The sequence below is a fragment of the Palaemon carinicauda genome, chromosome 27 (genome assembly GCF_036898095.1).
Source record: "Palaemon carinicauda isolate YSFRI2023 chromosome 27, ASM3689809v2, whole genome shotgun sequence".
Classification (NCBI taxonomy): domain Eukaryota; kingdom Metazoa; phylum Arthropoda; class Malacostraca; order Decapoda; family Palaemonidae; genus Palaemon; species Palaemon carinicauda.
The window spans coordinates 81,237,899-81,259,954 of record NC_090751.1 but is presented as its reverse complement, the minus strand read 5'-3'; the positions used below and the strand labels follow the sequence as shown (position 1 = coordinate 81,259,954).

At 43.9% G+C, this 22,056-nt stretch overlaps 1 protein-coding gene across 4 annotated transcripts in view; it reads left to right on the top strand.

Moving 5' to 3' along the window:
- LOC137620766 (uncharacterized) overlaps positions 1-22,056 on the top strand; it is a 256,783-nt gene that overhangs the window by 147,216 nt on the left and 87,511 nt on the right. For all 4 annotated transcript variants that reach the window (XM_068351178.1, XM_068351179.1, XM_068351177.1 and 1 more), the window contains exon 5: positions 20,130-20,242. In XM_068351178.1, the coding sequence (XP_068207279.1) occupies positions 20,130-20,242 (113 nt within the window). The remainder of the gene's footprint in view (positions 1-20,129; positions 20,243-22,056) is intronic.

The following is a 22,056-nucleotide window of genomic DNA, read 5'->3' as shown; positions in this document are numbered from 1 at the left end:
AGTCATGAACGGAATATACAGTTGAAGGCGGTACCGAGTAGATCGTGGTGAACGGTTTATCACGTGGGTGACGCTTAACAGGTTAAAAAAACATTTTATATAGTTCGGTATTTTCTCTATCCATCCTCTCCCAGAAAACCTTCAAATGTGAATTATCGGAATGTGTGCAGATCTTGACAGGGCGATAACTAGTTAGCGACTGAGAATAAAAAAAATAAAAAGCCCGATTGACGATGCTGATGAAGATATCGAATACCGATTTTTCCCTAATTGATTTTTTCTACGTTCTGTCTAATCCAATGTACTGTACATTCTTATGCAAAGGGCGAACCCCAACATTTCTTGATGCTGCTACACTTTAATTATAGATATTTTACCACCTATTTATAATCTTTATTTATAATAACATCTTTAGTAAAAGCTCTTCTTTTGATTTTCTAAGGATAAATAAAACAACATTAATTATAACATTATTATTACATAGTACCTGGTAAGATATCTTTTGCCGCAAAAGTTAACCTATAGACAGATGTTAAAATTGGTTAGCGAGTTTGTTATGATCGGCGATGGAACGTACTAAACAAAGTAATGAGTTTGGTTGTAGTGACATGTTTGGCAGTAGCATGATATAAAATAGTCTTTATTTAATTTAATTTTTGGTTTCAAAAGTTCTATATAAAAGAATTTCAAACAATTTAGATGAAACGGAGCACAACGCACTACTACTGGATGATAGCGGTAGTCTTGCACACGAAAGCAACGATGCTGTTCTGTTGATTTTTTTTTTTTGGAAACTTTTCAATATTTCAAATGGCACTGTTGATTTTGATGATTTTTAATTTAAAGTTTAATGAATAAGGATTTTTCACCATAATCACAACGTAAGTATAAAAATTAATTAGTACAAATATGGAATATTATACATATAGGTGTTGGACAGTTAGGCTAGCCTAGCGACAAGTTCACACAACAGATGGGCAAACCTTAACATTTTTCATCCAAAACTAGTCTTAAAATGTTTGAACAGAAATCTTTCTCTCACATTCTCCCCCCCCCTCCTCAGACATCGGGGAACCATCACCCCCCCCCCAATACAATTAAGAAAACAATAGATTTCCTACGCTTCGCGGTGCTTGACTCGCGGATTTAGAATGCTCCTCGCAGATACAGGAAATTTAATTTTTAAAAACTATCGATCGCGTAATTGAGGAATCGCGTAATTAGAACACGTGTAATTCGGGACCCTACTGTATATATATATATATATATATATATATATATATATATATATATATATATATATATATATATATATATATATATATATATATATATATATATATATATATCTAAAGTAGGAAGATGTGATGTAGTTCTAAGGGAATAGTATGGGAAATATGTCTGGGTAATAAGCAAAGCTCTACCTCCAGTTTGTTTCTTCATTATGATCAGAGATAAATGTAAACAAAACATTGGTTGCCATTATTTATTGTGCTTTTTAGCCTGTTTAGGAAATGCATGATATAAAATTGCCTTTAATATTTGTGCCTGTTTTAGTTTAGGGTACTGTAGTACATGCATTAAGTGTTCTGTACATTAAAGGGTAGTTTGTTAACAGTACTACGTACAAGGGAAGGTTTTAAAAGTCTGAATATACATGTTGAATAAATAGGTAAATATGGTGTCACTACTTCGCGGATTTTCACCTATCGCGGCCGCGTCTGGAACCTATCTACCGCGATAAACGAGGGTTCACTGTAACACTAAGGTGTATCGAGAGAAACTTTGGTTTCTCGTTGCGTTGATCCTTCAGGTTCACGCAACACAGTTCACGCTGAACTTTTGGGTTCTCGTGACCATAGTCGTACTTTTTATGACAGAGAGTTTTCAAACTTTCGTTGTGTTGATCATTCGCGCTCACACAACACAAGCTATCGTGAACCTTCGGGTGAGCGTAGCAGTGAGTTCTCTCACCAACCTGAGAGCTCTCGCGCGCATGACCAAGTTGGCGCACACGGCCAAATTGGCACGCACAACCGGATCTGCGTGCACGACTGACTTGGCGCGCACGACTGACTTGGCGCGCACGACCGACTTGGCGCTCGCAAACAAAATGACAAACGTGGCGCGCGGGTTCATCCTATGGCACGCTATATGCGCGAACATCCTGTTACTCGCCATGCGCTCGAACAACCGGTTGCACGCCATGCGAGCGAACATCCTACTGCGCGCCATGTGCGCGAACAACATACTGCGTGGCATGCGCGCGAACAACCTTATGTGTGCCAGGTGTGTCAACAACCTCATGTGCGCCACGAGCGCAAAAAAGGTGCGCGCAATCTGGAAGGGCACGCGCACGAGCACCCTTCCGCCTACCAACAGTTTGGCGCAAGAGTGCTTGACCATCTTGGCGCTCACAATCAGTCTCTCAAGCCCCTTAGGCCTCAACAGAGACAATAGGCGCCTGCGCGACCGAGGCCAGATCCTATCCCTAAGGGTAGGCTTGTGCCGATCTTGCCTGTAGGGAAGCCTCCCTCAGACAAGAGGGTTAGGAAACCTGCCCAAGTTCCTAAACCCAGGGAGCAGTGCCTTCCTAAGGACCTCCCCCTTAGTTCCTTGGGAGCCCGTGACCCCCCGTGGCTTAGCACCATATTTGATGCAATGCGCCAAGCCATGAAAGGAGTCTTTCCCCGCTCCCAGTCCTTAGGTGACACACCTAGGATCCCTTTATCGCCTCCTCTCTTTCCAGGGTCCTCTCCTCCCTCCGATCCTAGGTGGAGTTCGGAAGATTCCGCACAGGAGGGTCCTTCTGGCAAGGGGAGACGGTCATCCCCTCGCAAAAGACCTCTGGAGGAGATTAGGCATGAACCTCAGGGTAGCCCCCTGCAGTTCAAGATGCCACAGGCCAGACCAAAGGGGAAAAGGATTCATCCTTCGCCCCCCCCTAGGGAGGATAGGGTTACTTCCTATGGAGACTCCTTCCGTCCTTTACTGGTCGAGATAGTGTCTAAGGAGGCACGACGTGCGACCGGACGGGACTTACCCCATACGGCAACGGACTTACATTCCACCTGTAAGCCGATACAGTCCTCTAGGCCCTTGGGGACAGAGGACCTCCGGCCTCGTGGGAGGGAACCGAAGGATTTGTTCACCATCCCCAAATCCTCGGCCAGGCTTCCTTCCTCACTGCCTCCCAGGCAGCCGGAAGCGAGCATCTCCTCGGCAGTCTCCCTATCCCCAGTCTATCCAGTTGACGACTTCGACCCACTTCGGGCTCCTATGGATGAGAGCTCGGACGTGGAAGGGCAGAGCGATTTTGAGGACGACGCTCTGCCAGCAGCCGCTAGCCCTAAGCATACAGAGGATGAGAGGAAGGAGTCGGAACACGCCTTCAGGCAGGTCTTAGCCTGCATCCGTTCCATCAATGGACTTCCAGATCTATCAGCAGCCCCTCTAGATGGAAAAGAAACAGTCCTTGACCAGTTCTATGGCACTCAGAAACCTCATAGGATCAATGCAGCTTTGCCCTGGTCAAAGGGGTTGAAGAGTGCCAAACAGAAGGTTGAGTCCCAGGCAACTGGGTCCACCTCCTCTCTCCGCTCCAGCTTATCCTCCAAGCTCCTACCTCCTCTGTATGTGTTTCAGAGGAGGTACTATGACATCCTCGGGGAATCTCTTCCAACGCTGCCTCTCGACCACTCTATAGAGGCACTCTCGAAGGCCATCCCCTTCGAGAAACTTATGGGACTTCGTCTCCTTTTCGGCCTCTGAAATCCTAAACCAGGAGAAGGTGGCGAAGTACGCCATGCAGGCTACTTCGTGGCTGGATTTTTAGTTAGGATCCTTAGGACAACTGATGCGGTCTAAAGACCTGTCCCGGGAGTCCTCCAGGAAGTCTTTGGAGACTTTCCTATTGTCTGGCACTCGGACCATCGAGTTCCTCTCCCATCAGGTAGTGAACCTTTGGGCCAACACTATCCTGAAGAGGAGAGATGCTGTCATAGGCAAGTTCCATAGACATTTCCCTCAGGCCGAAGTAGCGAGACTGAGAAATGCTCCTTTTGAGGGTAATTTTTTGTTCCATCCCGAGGATGTCGAGTGGGTGGCAGAGAGGTGGAGGAAGTCCAGTCAGGACTCCCTCATCCAAAAGGTCTTAACAGCTAGACCTTACCCCTCTCAGCCACAGCGGAAAGCACAGCAAAACCCGCAACCGAAAAGGGCTAGAGACCCAAAACAGCAGGTAAAAAAGGTGCAAAGCAGGGTTTTTACAGCAAAAAGTCCTTTCGTGGAGGAAAGGTTAAGAAGGGATCCGGCCGAGGCCGGTCCCAATAAGACAGGCAATCCTCCCATTTGCCTACCTGTGGGGGGATGCCTGCAAAGCCGCTGGTAGAGGTGGCTTCACCACGGGGCTGAACTCTGGACGGTCGAGGTGATTCGTTCAGGGTATCGTATCCCGTTCACGCTCTCCCTCCCTCCACTGACTCGAGTGCTGATTCCATCGAACTTCTGTGCGAAAGGATCCGCACAGGAGTTTGCCCTCAGGGCAGAAGTCCAGTCCATGTTGGAGAAAGATGCTCTCCAGGAGGTCTTCGACGGGCCCCCAGGCTTCTACAGTCGACTCTTTCTTGTGAAAAAGGCGTCTGGAGACTGGAGACCAGTCATCAATCTCTCGGCCTTGAAAAGACACCTTTCAGGATGGAGACGGCTGACACAGTCAGACAAGCGATAAGACCCCAGGACTTCATGTGCACTCTAGATCTAAAGGATGCATACTTCCAGATCCCAGTTCACCCGTCTTCCTGGAAGTATCTGAGGTTCATGTTCAATCGGAAGCATTACCAGTTCAGGTATTCACGAGAGTATTCACCCTAGTATCATCTTGGGCTCACAGAGTCGGCATCTGTCTCCTAAGATACTTGGACGACTGGCTGATTCTGGCAGACTTGGAGGCGGCCCTTCTCTGCCACCGAGACGAGCTTCTAAGGTTTTGTCAGGATCTAGGGATCGTAGTAAACCTCGATAAGTCTCAACTGCTCCCCTCTCAAGAACTGGTATATCTAGGCATGCGATTAGACACCCTAAGGCACAAAGCGTTTCCATCAGACGAAAGGATCCAGAGACTGAGGGATATAGCACAGGTCTTCCTCAGTCGGGAAGAGCTCCCGGCGCGGTATTGACTTCGCCTTCTCGGTCACCTCTCTTCCCTGACCCGACTGGTCCCCAACAGTCGCCTCAGGATGAGATACCTCCAGTGGCGACTGAAATCCCAGTGGAACCAACACTCCGATTCCCGGGATCACCTAGTCCGCATAGGGCTAGAGGAACAGTCGGACCTCAGGTGGTAGTTGGCGGAGCCGAACCTTTGCAAAGGGGTCGATCTTCTCGTCTCTCCCCCGGAATTGATGTTTTTTTCGGATGCATCAAAAGAAGGGTGGGGGGCTCACGTGCTGCACCATTACATCTCCGGCCAATGATCCGAATCAGAAAGGTACCAGCACATAAATCTCTTGGAGATGAAGGCAGCCTTTCTGGCCCTCAAAAAGTTCCACCAGGTCCTGGCGGGGCACTCCGTGGTGTTGATGAGCGACAACACCATGGTAGTAGCTTATCTAAGCAAACAGGGCGGTACCTTTTCGCAGCAGCTGTGCCATCTTGCAGTAGAGATACTCAGATGGGCAGAGGACAACTCGGTGACTATCAGCTTGCTTCGTTCCGGGCAAGCGGAATGTGCTAGCAGACAAGCTGAGCACAGCGACTCAGATAGTTGACACCGAGTGGTCTTTGAATCCTTTAATAGCCAACAAAGTCCTGACTTTGTGGGGTACCCCGACGGTGGATCTGTTCGCAACGGCCCTGAATTTCAGGCTCCCGTTGTACTGCTCGTCAGTCCCGGATCCCCAAGCACTTTGGCAAGATGCTTTCCAACAACGTTGGATAAACCTGGACGCTTACGCGTTTCCCTCGTTCTGTTTGATGAGAAAAGTCCTCTACCAGGTATGAGCAAGCAACAACTTGCAAATGACCCTCATATCTCCACTATGGCATCACGCAGAATGGTTCCCGGACCTTCTGCATCTCCTCACGGAGATCCCGGGGGAGCTCCCTCCACAGCACGACCTCCTCAAACAACCACATGCCAGCATCTTCCACAAAGCCGTAGCTTCGCTTCGACTTCACGCCTGGAGACTATCCAGCACCTCCTCACACAGAGAGGCTTTTCGCAACTGGTTGCGAAAAGAATGGTTGGACACCTCAGGAGATCCACAGAGGCAGTCTACCAGGCGAAATGGTCAGTTTTCTGTGATTGGTGTCATGGAAGGGCTATCTCTCCCCTCGATGCCTCTGTTCCAACTATAGCGGAGTTTCTTGTATACCTTCGGGAAGAAATGCTTCTCTCGGTCTCGGCAGTCAATGGGTACCGCTCAGCCTTGAGTCTCGCCTTGAGACTGAAAGGAGTCGATATTTCCTCCTCGTTGGAACTTTCTTTCTCATACGCAGTTACGAGCTTACTTGTCCCCAGGCAGAGCTAAGACCTCCCCCTTGGAACGTGGTTCGGGTCCTCAGGTCTCTGAAGGGCTTCCCCTATGAACCACTACGCCAGGCCTCCGATCACCACCTCACGTGAAAGACGGTGTTCCTGCTCGCTCTGGCTTCGGCCAAGAGAGTCAGCGAACTTCATGGTCTATCTGCTGATGTGTCCCACTCTAGGAGATGGGGGAAGTAATCCTCAACTACATCCCCGAGTTTGTAGCTAAAACTCAAAATCCGGGTGTGCCGGACTCCAGGTTCGGCTCATTTTGGATAGTCTTCGTTCTGTAACCGAAGATCCAGACCAACTGTTGCTATGTCCAGTAAGGAGTCTGAGGTGTTACTTAAGAAGAACAGCAAAAGCTCGCCCCCATGTACGAGCACTTTTTGTCAGCACGGGGAACGTCAAGAGGAGGGTCACGAGGAGTACTATTTCCTCCTGGATAAGGAAAGTAATCGAATACGCTCTATATCCAGATCCTCCTCTGTCCAACCGAGCCAGAGCTCATCACGTCAGAGGCATTGCAACGTCTCTGGCGTTCAAGAAGAATTTTTCTTTGGCACAGGTATTGCAAGCGGGCGTGTGGAAGCGTTAGACGACCTTCACAGCCCACTACCTGAAAGACATAACCCAGAGGCGCATGGAAACCTTCTCCATTGGTCCTGTGGTGGCCGCACAACAAGTGATCTAATGCCTCAGGCTCCTTGATAGACAAGTAGCAGAGGGTTGAGGGCTGAGGTTACACGGGTTAGTCTGGGGTGAATGAAAAGAATGTCTGTCTCCCTTCTTTCTTTCTCCTTCTCCCCCCCTGGGGAAACAGCTCCGCAAGACCAAAGCATAGCTGACCTCACCCCTCTGCAGATAAGATCCATTTCCCTTATGCATCCTGAGTATGAATAAATACTTTCTTACGTCATTAATACCTCATGAGGGGGGGTATTGGATATGTCTTAGAACTCATGCTTATCCTCGAGTTCCTACGTAAAGACAAGCCACGATTCTCTCTCACACAAGCTTCTGCAGGCTGCTATCATTGAGTTACCTTGTGACTACTTTGATTTTAGCGAGGGTAGGGTTCCTACTAATTAGATCAAAGATCAATTAGAGGGAACCCCGGGTCATGACCAAGGCCAGTTGGTAGAACTTCCTCCCTCCTAAGAGTAAGTCACCCTATAAATAGCGAAGGTTTGTATTTGTGTCGGAACAAATAACAAATTTGGAAATAATTTGTATTTTTCCTAACATACAAACCTGGAGCTATTTATACAAATTGGCCCGCTACCCTGTCCCCCTAGAAGTCCTGCCAGGAAGCAAAAGTGGTTACTCAACCGACATGTGGGAGTGAGCGGGATAGCTAGTCTGCCCCAGCCCCCTCCCGCTAACTAGCGGATGGGGTAATTATCCCTCACTAAAATTGTCTTGGCTGGTTTTCAGCGTTGCCGAAAGTAATACCCTATACAGTGAACCCTCGTTTATCGCGGTAGATAGGTTCCAGACGTGGGCGCGATAGGTGAAAATCCGCGAAGTAGTGACATCATATTTACCTATTTATTTAACATGTATATTCGGACTTTTAAAACCTTCCCTTGTACCTAGTACTGTTAACAAACCACCCTTTAATGTACAGAACACTTAATGCATGTACTACAGCACCCTAAACTAAAACAGGCACAAATATTAAAGGCGATTTTATATCATGCGTTTCCTAAACACCTAAAAAGCACGATAAAAAATGGCAACCAATGTTTTGTTTACGTTCATCTCTGATCATAATGAAGAAACAAACTCATTTAGTGTACACATATATGTATAGGTTAGTTTTTGCATCGATTATATTGATTATACAGTACTGTATGTTGATTTTTTTATTACCAATGTTTTAGTTTACGTATTTTTCTTAGGACTTCCAAATGAAATGTTTTTCTTTATGACGCCGCCTGAAACGACGGCATCATAAAGTACTGTACGCTCAGTAAACAACCACGCTCAGAACAAACAAGGTATTTAACGCGCATGATGATAGTGATAAATAATGATACAGTACATACAGTATTTACAGTAAAAGCATTTACAAAATATGTTACCTTACAAATATAATTTATACAGTATTGTACGTAGCAAAGCAGGAAAACAATTTACGAGAGAGAGAGAGAGAGAGAGAGAGAGAGAGAGAGAGAGAGAGAGAGAGAGAGAGAGAGAGAGAGAGAGAGAGATTGTTTTACGTACGTGAATGTAAATTTTAAACAAAAAAAATATGATAGGTTACAACATGTAGACTTTTAAAACCTTCCCTTTAACTTAATGCATACAGTACGTACAGTACTAAACTATAAAACAGGCACAAATACAGTTTTAGAATGTACAGTAAGAATATTAAAGTAAAAAATAAAGATTGTTACTGTACTCACCACGAAAGAAGTTGTAGAAAAACTTGAATGATGATGGCGATGAATTTGCTGCACAGTAGAAATGATGATGATGAAGCTGATGATGTGTTCTACTGTGCAGCCAGGTAGTATTTTACGTCTCTTCAGACGGAGGTGTCTTTTCCTGGGACACCTCTTCAACTTCTTCCTGGGAAACTTCTTTAATTTCTTCCGAAGGCGTACTAGCAGGAGGAACTGGCTCTTTTTTGCGAGACTGGAAGAACATTGTGATCGGAAGTTGTTGCCGCTGCTTCTTTTTTCGATCCAAGAGCATTTTGTAGGGAGTCATGTCTTCATCGATCTTGTTGCAGAATTGCATCGAGCGAACCATATCCTCGTCCCACTCTTGCAACATTTCTTTCAACTCCTTCGCATGGTTGCAGGCCTTGGCAAGCCGTTCTAATGTTAAGCCCGTTTCTTCGACATTTTCTTGGGTCTCTTCCTGGGTATCACTCTCTTCTTCACTTGCCGATTTCGTCAGGTCTTCGAGGTCTGCGTCAGTTAGGGGCTGGGAATGGCAGTCCAACAACTCGTCGACGTCTTCAGTCGTCATGTCGCCAAACCCGTCACCTCCAATTATGGCAGCCAACTGCACAGATTTGCGTATTGCAGAGTGTTGGATTTCCGACGGTGTAAATCCCTTGTCGTCGTAAACAATATCGGGCCACAACTTCTTCCAGCTCGCATTCACGGTTGCAGGTTTCATCTCTTGAAGTGCCTTCTGAATATTCTTCAGGCACGTGGCTATGGTGTACTGCCGCCAGTACGCCTTCAAGTTAAAATCTTCATCCTCATCATCTTGGGCAGCATCCACACACGCAACGAGGTCCGCCAAGTTGTTCTTCGTGTAGAGGGCCTTGAACGCCCTGATAACCCCCTGGTCCATCGGTTGAATTAATGACGTGGTGTTGGGTGGCAGGAACTCAACCTGAATGCCCTCATGCGACAGGTCAGTTGCGTGTCCACCAGCGTTATCCATAAGGAGAAGGATCTTGAATGGCAAGCCCTTCTCTAAGAGATATTTGCTGACTTGCGGGATAAAACACTGATGGAACCAGTTGGAGGTCAGCATCTTCGTAATCCATGCTTTTTGATTATGCATCCAGTACACGGGAAGGAGATTCTTATTTTTATTTTTCAAACCGCGAGGATTTTTCGACTTATAAATAAGCCCCGGCTTTAGCAAAAATCCAGCAGCATTGCCACACATCACGAGGGTAACGCGATCCTTGAATGCTTTAAAGCCAGAGGCTTTGGCTTCCTCTTTGAACAGGAAAGTTCGCGACGGCATTCTCTTCCAAAACAAGCCGGTCTCATCCATATATTCTTGAACGTCTGGTTCACGTAAGTTTCAGCAGCGGCAGTGTCAGCGGAAGCAGACTCCCCATGCAGGGAAACGCTTTTCAGGGCGAAGCGTTTCTGAAACTTCGCGAACCATCCTTTGCTGGCGGAAAAACGTTTCTGAGGCTGGGAATCAGTGGATGTCCCTGGTTGAGGATCATCTGCATCATCATCATCTTCAGCATGGTTGCCGTCGTCGTCTTTAGGTTCCTTTGCAGCAAAATTCTCATAGAAGCTCAAAGCCTTTGTTTGGATGGTGTTCGTATCCAACGCTATGTTCTTCTTCCGGCAGTCGGCAATCCACACAGCTAAAGCACCTTCCATGCGTACGATCGTTTTATTACGCGTTGTAACGACTCGCTTCGCTGATCTGCTAAAGGTGATTGCAGCCGTCTTTCTAATGTTCGCCTCGTCCTTCTTGATATAGCGAACAGTAGATTCGTTGATGCCAAAATGGCGCCCAGCGGCCGCGTAACTTCTACCATCTTTTAACATGTCGAGAAGCGTAACCTTCTCAGCTATCGTCATCATCCTTCGGTGGCGTTTAGGCTCACTACCAGCCTTAAGAGAAGCAGAACGCTTGGGAGCCATTACAGTAGGATTTACACTAACAAAAAGTTCAACTTAAAAAAGTCGCACACAGCACAGATTCACAAACTTAAGAACGTCTACTCAGCGATACGCGGTAACAGAGAGTGGACGATCCAGCCCCGCGAGAACCTAGATGCTGCGGGTAGGAGATGATGGCAAAACACCAATCACAGGCTAGATAACAAAACTTGAGTTCTGATTCGTCATCTATCAGCGCTTGAACCAATCACAACCCGTCTTACAGTACTATGATGCGTAGGTTACCAACTCATAGAAGATGCCCCGCGCATACCGAACGTACGTAGATTAAGTAAATACCGTAATAATAATAAATAATGATAATAATACAGTACAGTACTGTAATAATAATAATAACAATAATAATTTTATTAACAACAACAACAATAATAATAATAATAACAATAATAATAATACAGCTTTACGTACGCTATTTTACGCTTTTGTTGTAGGATGTGCGTGTCTCTCTCTCTCTCTCTCTCTCTCTCTCTCTCTCTCTCTCTCTCTCTCTCTCTCTCTCTCTCTCGTACGCTTATTCGAAATGTGATTTTTGCAACAAAGAATATTATTGGATGCAGTACTACGTACGTATACATACAAAAGATTCATGGAAAAGAAGCACATCCATTACATTTGTAGTACAGTAGTAGCCAACAGCAGCCTTACACCATTCTAATATGGTATGACTGCATCTGATTTGCGTTTCATGTTCGATTTAATTTTACTACGTACTGTATACAGTACTGAATTATCGTATGATCACATTCTCTTTTCGTGTTTTATTTCTTTCTGTGCTGAATTATATATCATATGTAATGCAATGAACAATCAGTAAGAACAGATATTACTAATTACAGTATTAATGGAATTACAGGTAACAAAATATCGTATTTGGTTGTCTTCAGATTTCGCGGTATTTTCGAATTTTCCGGAAAATCCGCGATATGTATATATATATGGGTTATGGGAAAACCCCGCGAAGTGGTGAATCCGCGATTGTCGAACCGCGAAGTAGCGAGGGTTCACTGTAAATAGCTCTAGGTTTGTATGTTAGGAAAAATACAAATTATTTCCAAATTTGTTATATTATCCTGTTTTGTCTTTGCAATCTCTCTTGATTTTACCCATTCCCCCTATGAAAGTGAAGGTAGTGAATCCAAGCTTGATGTTATAACTTTAAGATAAAATGGACATGATAAAGAGGTATGAAAAGGGGGGAAAATGCGGTGAACATTGCGAGCGGGCCTTAGGCCTGGCTCAACCAATGGTGTCTACCATTATCCATGATAAAGACAGCACTGAGCAGTGCTATATGTTACTGAAAAGGCTCCGTCATTTAAAAATTGTACTATTAATGTGAAGAAAGGCATAATTTTTGATGAAATGGAATGTTCATTATCCCTTTGATAAAAAGGCAGATGCCTGAATGAAATTTTACGAGCCTAATACTGATCCAAGAGAAGACCAAGTCTTTAAGTGTAAAAAAATCATGAGGAAATGGACAACTTATTTGTCAAAAGTCATGGTTGGTTTAATTGATTCAAGAAATGTTGTAGCAAGCACGAAATTACAATTATGGGGAAATGGTACTGTTGCTGCTGGAGAATTTCCCATAACTGAAAATAATCCTTAATGAAGCACAAATTCCTCCAGAACTCATCTTCAGTGATGATGAGACCCCCTTTAATTTGGAAGGAAAAGCTGAGTTCCCCATTCGAGGTAGCCAAAGATTGGCAAACATTCTTAGAGAATAACATTACTGGCAATTTCAAGCTGAAGCTGCTGTTAATCTACCATGCTCTTAATCCTCGGGCACTCAAGAGTACCACAAAGCTAATGCTTCCTTTCATTTGGATGGCTAATCCGAAGGCACGGGTTACTATTGTATATTTTGATGAATGGTTCACTGGCCATTTTATATCAACAGTCAAGGAATATTGCAAGGGAAAGAAACTCCCTTATTAGGTTATGTTAATCATATGAATCTCTTAGGCTGAAATGTGTCTTTTTATTGCCCCTAAACAGTATGTTTCACATTCAACCCATGGAACAAAGCATCATAGCTCTCTTCAAGAAGTACTATCTATGACCTACCCTATACCAGCCCGTGAATGCTATGTCTTTAGATGATGGCATAGACATTCAGGATTTTTGGAAGGACTACAACATTTATCCGGCAGTACTAAACATCAGTGCTTTTTGGATTGAAGTGACATGAACAGCAATGAATATATTTATGATTTCAAAGGTTTTGATGAACCAGTAAAGGACCTATTGAAGTATTTGGTATCTATTATTAAGGAACTTTAGATGGAGTTAGAAGAAGATTTTAAAAAGTTGAGTGAGACCCTCAAGCAACCACTAACTAAGGAAGAATTGTGTGGATAGAGGAACTATGGGAAATTGAAGGAAGTTTCCCTAATCCAGAATCAAGGAACTTCAGGTGTAAAGAAATGTAACAGTGTTTTTATTATCGATCAAAGTGGGCATCAATCTTTGTGACATAGGATCCTATTGCAGAACGTTTTGCCAAATTATCTAATATTGTTGTTGATGCATCTCTTTCATATAGAACAATTTTCAAAGGTAAGACAAGGAATATTATCCAACAAAGTATAGATCATTTCCTTGTAAGACCAGAAAAATGAATGGCTACAGTGTTGTCAACTGATCTTGATGCCAAAGAAACATCGTTTAGCAGCCCAGCACCAACAACCACATTATTGTTATCCTCCTCCATTAATTAGTTTGTCAGTTCCGACTTTGTTCGTTGCTACGCGGGAAATCTGGGCATTGTCTGACCAGATTAGCTAATCGTCTAGATAGGCTACTACCTGTATCCCCTGAGTCCGAAGCTCTTGAATTACTGTCTCTGCTAGTTTGGTGAAGATTCTGGTCGGTATGTTGAGCCCCAATAGCATCACTTTGAATGCATAGGCTTGTTTGCCTAGCTTGAAGCCCAGAAAAGGACGAAAATGCCTTGCTATTGGAACGTGATAGTAGGCATCTGTAAGATCGATGGAGGTGGTGACGGCCCCACGGGGAAGTAAGGTCCACACCTGCGAGACTTACGGTAAGCATATGGAATTTGTCGCAAGGAATGAAGGAATTTAAACGAGACAGGTCCCGGATTACTCTCCGTTTGCCTAAGCCTTTCTTTGGCACGCTGAACAAGCGTCCGTGAAATCTTAAGCGATGTATACTTTGGATTGCATTCTTTAGTAGCAGATCTTTTGTGAAGGAACGTAGTTCTTCCGTGGACTGAGACCAGTTGAACCACTTGCAGAGGTTGCCTGAATTGGGAAGATTGGAAGGGCCTCAATCTCTTCCTACCTCGAATTGGGGTACTAGTAGGCTCATATCTCCTCTTTGAAACCAGGCCCCACCTAACCTTGAGGTTTTGGTTGGCTCTAGCTGCCTCGCTAAGGACCGAGTTAACTAAGTCCCCGGGGAAAAGATCCGGGCCCCAGACTGGAGCTTTGATGAGCCTATTAGGTTCGTGCCTAATCGTGGCTTCGGATAGAACGTGTCGTCGACAATGGGTCCTGGCATTTGCAAAATCATAGGCGTCAGCCATAAAGTTGTGCAAAAGTGACAGTGAGGACCTTAAGGAGGTCCTCCTCGTTGTAAGTGGCGACGGTCAATTCAGAAAGGGCAACTGAATTAAGGGATCTGCTGAATCTACACCTCGACTCATATTCCAATTTAATGAGAGACTCCGGGAGTTTGGGAAGCCGTTCGCTGAACTGCATCGAGGCACAGTCCGGGCTCAACTTACCTACCGAGAAGGTAGCTGGGGCGTTCCGCCAACATTCACTGTCTCCCGGAAAGAGAAGGGAGGGTAAGTCGGTCTCCCTGAGGTGAGGTAAAGGCTTCTCTTCCTTGATAGCCTGAAAGACCGTCTCTATGTTCTTGGTCGCACATGGGGTAGGGGTCTGGTCGTCGGCCACAAACATAGTATATGAACTTTTGTAGGCCGTAATCATTGTGTTCAAGCAATCCCACTCATTGAACACGCGGACCAAGACAGACTGTGCCTGTTCTTTAGGAAAATTAACAGTTTCCTTTGGGACCTTATCCAATCGAATCAGAGCCTCTTCCGTGAGGCGAGCGTAGCCCGGGAAGGGGAATTCAAGACCCGGCGGGTAGAATTCATAATCCGCTAGAGGCCGGGTACCGAAATCTCCGATTGACAACATACCCTCCAAGAAGGGGGCATGCAATGCCAACCTCCAAGGGTTATTCTTATTGAAAGGAGGAAGCTTGGAGGCGTCGGGGATGGGGTATTGCTGTTGTGGCGGTGGCAGCCCCGAGCGCATGAGTCCCTGAACTAGGCTCTCCATAGAAGCTATTCTCTCTTGTGATTGCTGCGTATGAGACGATAGTATCGACTCAAAACGAGCAAACATCTTCTCGGAAAAATCCACCGGGTTAGATGATTCCGCCGGGGGGGGGGGGGAACAGGTGCCGGAACGGAGACTACTCCGTGAGAGGTTGAAGGCACAGCAATTGGGTCTTGAGAGACTCTGGTGGAGGAAGATTTAGCCTTCGAAGCTGATGATTTCGAAGACCTGTGGTCTTTGGAAGACTTGTGGGTCGTATATAAAGTCTTACGATGAGCCTTCACCTTGGGGATAACAGGCCGGGGACTGAGACCAGTCCCGGTTGTCCCCGGAAAACCTTGAAAAGAAGAGTGTTCTGAAGTAGAAGAGAAAGCCGGGCTAGGGATAGGAATCTTAGCCCGGGAACCACCTGACTCACCTACGTCCCTACCTGCGTCGGGATCGTCAAGAGCCATGGGTTCCACATCGAGGTTGAGGGTAGAGACGTCCTCAGTTAGGGTGCCGCCCGTCTCTTCTTAGTCCGGGGCCAGAAGAAGGGATTCAAACCTCTCGATGATAGGATCCGCCAACTCTTTGGGGACCGCAGCTGAAGTTTTAGCATGCGGGTAGAGACGGGAACACCATTCCTCAGAGAGGATATAAGGCTGTGTGGCCTTCACGTTGCGGGCGAACCCGTCAATCCAGATCTTGAGGGTAGCCCGAGCTGTATCTTTCTCAAGTTGGGAGCACTGAAAGAGAACAGACTATTAGCGAGGGATATTTGTGCCAAAGAAAAGTGAAGAAGTCCAAGGACTTCATAGACACGAAGTGAAAGGCATGCGGGAAGTCCAGAGGACTAGTGGCCTTAAAATTAATAATGTTTGAAATTAATTGTAACTCCCTACAAGTCTGTATCAATGAAAATGCACTCACCGAGTCAGATGTTAGAGTGGAGGTCATTGTGTAGCAGACTACACAATTGTCTGGATGCCAAACAGCTAAGTCATCTACTCGGACAGAACAGTGGGCGTGTGAACGACACACGTCATGGCCGCAGGGTTGATAGATGACAGCGGCACATGCCGTCATTGCACAGCGTACAGTCTGTAGAAATGAAAGATACATGAGTATCTCAAAGGAAAGCAAATTAGGGGCCCGGAGGCCCCGGTGCTTAAAATATATATGTATATATATATATATATATATATATATATATATATATATATATATATATATATATATATATATATATATCACTATCATGATAAAAATGTTTTATATATATTCATCAGGAATCCTGAATGACAGCAAATAGGGGCTCGGGGGCCCCGTATGCTTAAATTATAGCAATATCATGATAAAAGATTTACTTATCAATATCATGATAAAAATGTTTTATATATATATATACATCAGGAGTCCTGAATGAAAGCAAATAGGGGCTCGGGGGCCCCGGGTACTTAAATGATATCAATATCATGATAAAAAATTTATATATCAATATCATGATAAAAATGTTTTATATATATATATATTAGGAATCCTGAAGGAAAGCAAATAGGGGCTCGGGGGCCCCGGGGTGCTTAAATGATATCAATATCATGATAGAAGATTTTTATATCAATATCATGATAAAAATGTTTTATATACGTACAGTCTGTAAGACAAAAGATACATGAGTATCTTAAATGAAAGCAAATTAGGGTCCCGGAGGCCCCGGAGCTTAAATATCTACGTATATATATGTCAATATCATGATAAAAATCTTTTATAAATAGCCATTAAGTATATTGAATGTAAGCAAATTCGGGACCCCAGGGGGTCCGGAGTGCTTAAATATCAATATCAAAATAACAGATCTATTTTGATTGTAAAAGGAATTGAAATTAAGTCAGACCGTAACCGTGATCATATCAAAAGAGGGAAGGGAAGGTCGAGAACAAGGATCGTATATATAATATATATATATGTGACTAATATATAAAGTTAATCCAAGTAAGAACGAGTAACTTTGGCTCCGGAGGCGCAACTAAACAACTCGACCGAATGGTAATGTATAAAAGCTACTTCCGGGGATCCCGTAATGAAAGTCTTTATATATATATATATATATATATATATATATATATATATATATATATATATATATATATATATATATATATATATATATATATATATATATATATCTCTATATGAGGTGCGTGACACTAGAGGGGGAAGGGATCTTTAATGGGTCCGTGACGTGCGGGACCGAGGGAGTAGCACGTACAAAACTTAATAAATAATATAACATGACAAGGTACCACGGACCGAGCAGAAAACTTCCCCCCGATCGTTGGCCAAACGAGCGACGGAAAGAAAACGACTACGACCGGGTAGAGAAGTGAAAAGAGTAAGTAATGTACGTTAATGTATAATAATAGTAAGCCTCACAGATCAACGGGAACCGCCCGTCCAAAGAAAGCGGATGCCCCTGGGAGGGGAACATAGCGCCATAAAGTGACTCAAACTCGATCGGGAGAGAGAGAGGGAGGGAACCCTGGGGTGGGGTATCGGGCGGGAGGGAGGCTAGTAGTGGGTCGATAGCAGGTATACCAACCTGCCAGACCCACGATGATATGATTACGCGGAAAGACTAATAACACTATAGAAAACATAACACATGGTAAAATAAGATAGGAAGGCATGCTGGATGATAATAATAAAATTAACTATACATCAATCGTAAAACAAACGAGGGAGCGAACATGAGACAGGAGAAACCCAAGCCTGACAGCGCTGCGGCAGGGCTACCAACATAACACAGAGTCAGTGAAGTGCTAACAAAATGCAAACTAATATGTACAGTAATATCTGACTCATGAAAGCCCCTCGAGCTAATGCAAGCAAACGAATGACGTTAAAATGATAAGCAAGTCCGTGGCGTGCGAACGTAAATAATCCAAGTAATAATATAGTGGAATAGGAACGCCCGAAGGCGACCAGGCATGCCAACCTACCGATAATACGCACACGTATATGTAATAACTGTTATCATAATAACAGGACAATATAAAAATTTATACGGTGTGTGAACCGTGGATACCCATAAAGTTCATAACGAGAAACAATCAGTATGGAGGACTCATTGAAAATCATTAAGAACGAAACAAGAGAGAGATAGGAGGGAGCCGGGCGCCATGAAAGACCCACGCGGGGTCGTGAAAATAAAACTGTATAATATAAGCAAAAAAGGGCAAGGCCCCCTCCAAAATCTCAAAACTCATAGATCTGGTACTTAACTTAGATGGAGTGACAGTGGAGTCCGACATCTTGAGGTAAATCCAGAAAAAACCAGCAAAATTCACACACTAAGGCAAAATACGGCTAGAAAGATGCGTGCTATATAAAGGAGTAATGTCACTGGCGTGGGATTGCTAGTAGTAGTAGGATGTTGAACGGCACCTCGCTGTTCGGGGATGTTGACAGGAGATATCTAAATGGTGCGAGGCCTCTGGTTGTGATTTATTCAGTGCCCCAGTATTATACCGACACCTTATTAAGGTGAGCGAGCTGGGTTCAACCTAGCATTCCTATACAAATTTTTCTCTGGTAAATTCTTAGCAGTTTTTACCTTAGAAATGATGTTAAAGGAGCATTTCACTGGGCGGCACGGGTCGGAGCCCAGAAATAGATTTTTCCTTCGTCAAAATCGTTTTATTGTTATCCACCTCCATTAATTAGTTTGTCAGTTCCAACTCAACCTTCTTTTGTGTCCAATTCACAGAAGAAATGCCAATATTAGGAAAAAATTACTAGTGTTGATGTGTTAATACTAATGTACTGCAAATGGTTTCACATTTTACTCTCCCCCCCCACACACACACTCTCTCTCTCTCTCTCTCTCTCTCTCTCTCTCTCTCTCTCTCTCTCTCTCTCTCTCTCTCTCTCTCTCTCTCTCTCTCTCTCTCTCTCTCTCTCTCACTCTCTCTCTCTCTCTCTCTCTCTCTCTCTCTCTCTCAATTGTTATTTACTTTTCATTCAAGTGCTATTAGACTTATTTATGTAGGTACTGTGTTAGATATTTATGAAATGATAGCAAGTTACAAGTACTTTGTCATGTATAATACATGCATAGAGAAGTGACTTTATAGGGTGAAATTCAAGCTTAGAGTACTGTATATTGGAAATTGGCTTTTGACATCAAAATAAATTAACAATATCGGTTGGGGTATTACGTCAGTTTAACATCCATCAGTTTCCACTTGACATCGCTCTCCTTAAATATATACAAAAGTAAGATCCAACTTACATAACATAATTTTATACCAGTCTCTAATTCAGAAAATAACAATCAATTACTTGTAATGTACCGTACTGTGCTTTATACATATATACAGTACAAGCTTATTAATGAAAATACAGTATCTGGTTTTTATAATATGATAGCAGGGTGTAAGTGCTTTTTCATGATTGGAACATACATAGGGAACCTTCAAGTCATTTTATAAGGCAAAAATCTGACTTACATAAAATATTTAATTACATCTAGTCTCTTGGATCCAATTAACGATGTAGTTATTACTGTACTTTGTACATTATGTGCCAATGCTATTTTCTCCCGAATTGATTTTCCATATGCTTATCATATGTTATAAAACTTATCTTTGTCTCTAGATATAAAATATTCATCTTAATGATGATCACAGAGGCCAGTCCAATATAATACATTTTATTTTTATATAAAACATTACAGCTAGAAAACTTTTCCATAATATGAGGTTCATCAGCCAATGTTGCAAAGTATATTTTGGTAAAATGTATTCAAGATATTTTTGACATACTCTAGGATATATTCCAAGTTTTGCCTTGAAACCAAACAATGTTTTTGATAAAAAAATTTCTCATTTCTGTTTTTAGGTACGATGATATGGACAGATAGATCCATTAACTTACTGATCAAACTGCTGCTGGAATTTAAAGATTGGTTTTCTGATAAAGAAGTAGATCGAGATGATCGAACATTATGGGAGGTGAGAAAATGAATACACTCTGACTACATTCCAGTTTATAGAGGTGGTTTGAAAATATTATTGTGATTTTCTTGTTTACAGTATGTTATAATGATTATAAAATAGGTTGTAAAGTTACTTGTTTTGCTAGAACGATGCATGAAGAATATGAGTAAAAGCAATATTTTACAAATATTAGTACAGTAATGAGGAAAATAGTTATTGTTCCTACAGGATTTCAAAACCATTTTCCTTTAATAGGAGTACTGTAGGATTTCAGCTTGATGATGTTTGTTGGTAGTTACTGGCTGGTGGTAGGAAAGTCTTGCCCTAGTTGTACAAACGTACTACTGTATCGATGTCCATATCTTGGCTGTTTAACCATTTTCTTCTTGGCCTTTACGGAGTGAAAGTGTGTATTTTTTGTGATGACGAGGCCATGTGTGGCTATGCAGTCCTGCCTTGGAGTTGCTGAACAGAATTGCAACACCTTAATGAACAGGAGTCACTTGGATCACAATTCTTTGTGTTCCTGTTGCAGGGGACATACCTATTTGCAGTCTTCCCCTTGCAACGAGTGTTGATATTGGCCGTCGGGCCAGTGGGTGGAGTGTGGTATGAAAAAGAAGCTGAAATGGCATCACTCGATTCAGGGTCATCCTTGAAGATGAGGAAGTCTTTGGGCATTCTTTCTATAACTAAACCTCTGACCCTTCTCTGTCTATGACTGTGATATTACTCTTGGGCTAGCTACGAGAGAGCCAGTGGTAGGTGCGTCTTCAGGAGAAATAGTTGTTATTCTCTGCCCTTCACCTCTCAGTAAGCTGCATGATCGTCATCAACGCCAAAAATTGTCCATAAGGACGCTCTGGCCATTCTTAGGCCATAAATCACTACAAGACTGGATACTGCCTGTCTGGTATCTTCCTCATCTGCCACACTGGCAGAAGGAATACCTGATGTAGAGCCCCACCCTCCTTGTCTGTAGTATCTAGAGCTCATACCATGGTGACACTGACGATACGACAACCTCTCCTTCCCTGAATACTGAAGTCCATTCTGTTCAACTTCTCCATCTGTGTTGGATTCGTCAATCGCTACACACCCTGCAGAGGTGAAAGGACTGATGCACTGTGAAGAGGCATCATGGATAGTAAGGAAAAGAAGGACCATGGCCTCCTCAGATACATCAAAGCACTATGTGAGATCTTTTGAGTGCACGATACCCTCAATTGCACCCTTACCTGTTGGCACTCACACCCTGGACTAAGTGTGCCAACTTATGTGTGCATAACCACACCAGGCTTGCCTGTGTATATATGGCCATCATGTCCACCTATTCATGTGCATCTAACACCGTCTGTTTACAAGTATTAGTTTTGCTCACCAACTTGCGTGCCTTTATTGCGCTCATCTATGTTGGAGCACTCATCACACTCATCATCACTGGCATACTCACCTCTTCTGGCACGCTCGTCGCATCTCCTGATCGTGAGCTAGCCATTTTGCGTACCCAATGCACTCATTAGTTCATGCGCTCTAATTGCGCGAATCACTCGCCAGTTAGTGCACGACATAATTGCGCTCTCCTACTCCAACGAGCTCTTCATATGAATTGCTCGTACTCACAAGCACATGATCTGTGCTCACTATTTCGCGCTTACTCTTTGCATTCATCAGTCTACTCATCGTGTTTATTCACCAAACTGCATACTTCGAGTTAAAGGCCGATTCACACAACCCGTATCTTTCCGACAAGCTGGCCAGTGGCTAACCGCTGTCGAAATGTTGTACGTTTACACGAGGTGTTCTCTATCCGTTTACCCGCTCGCGGT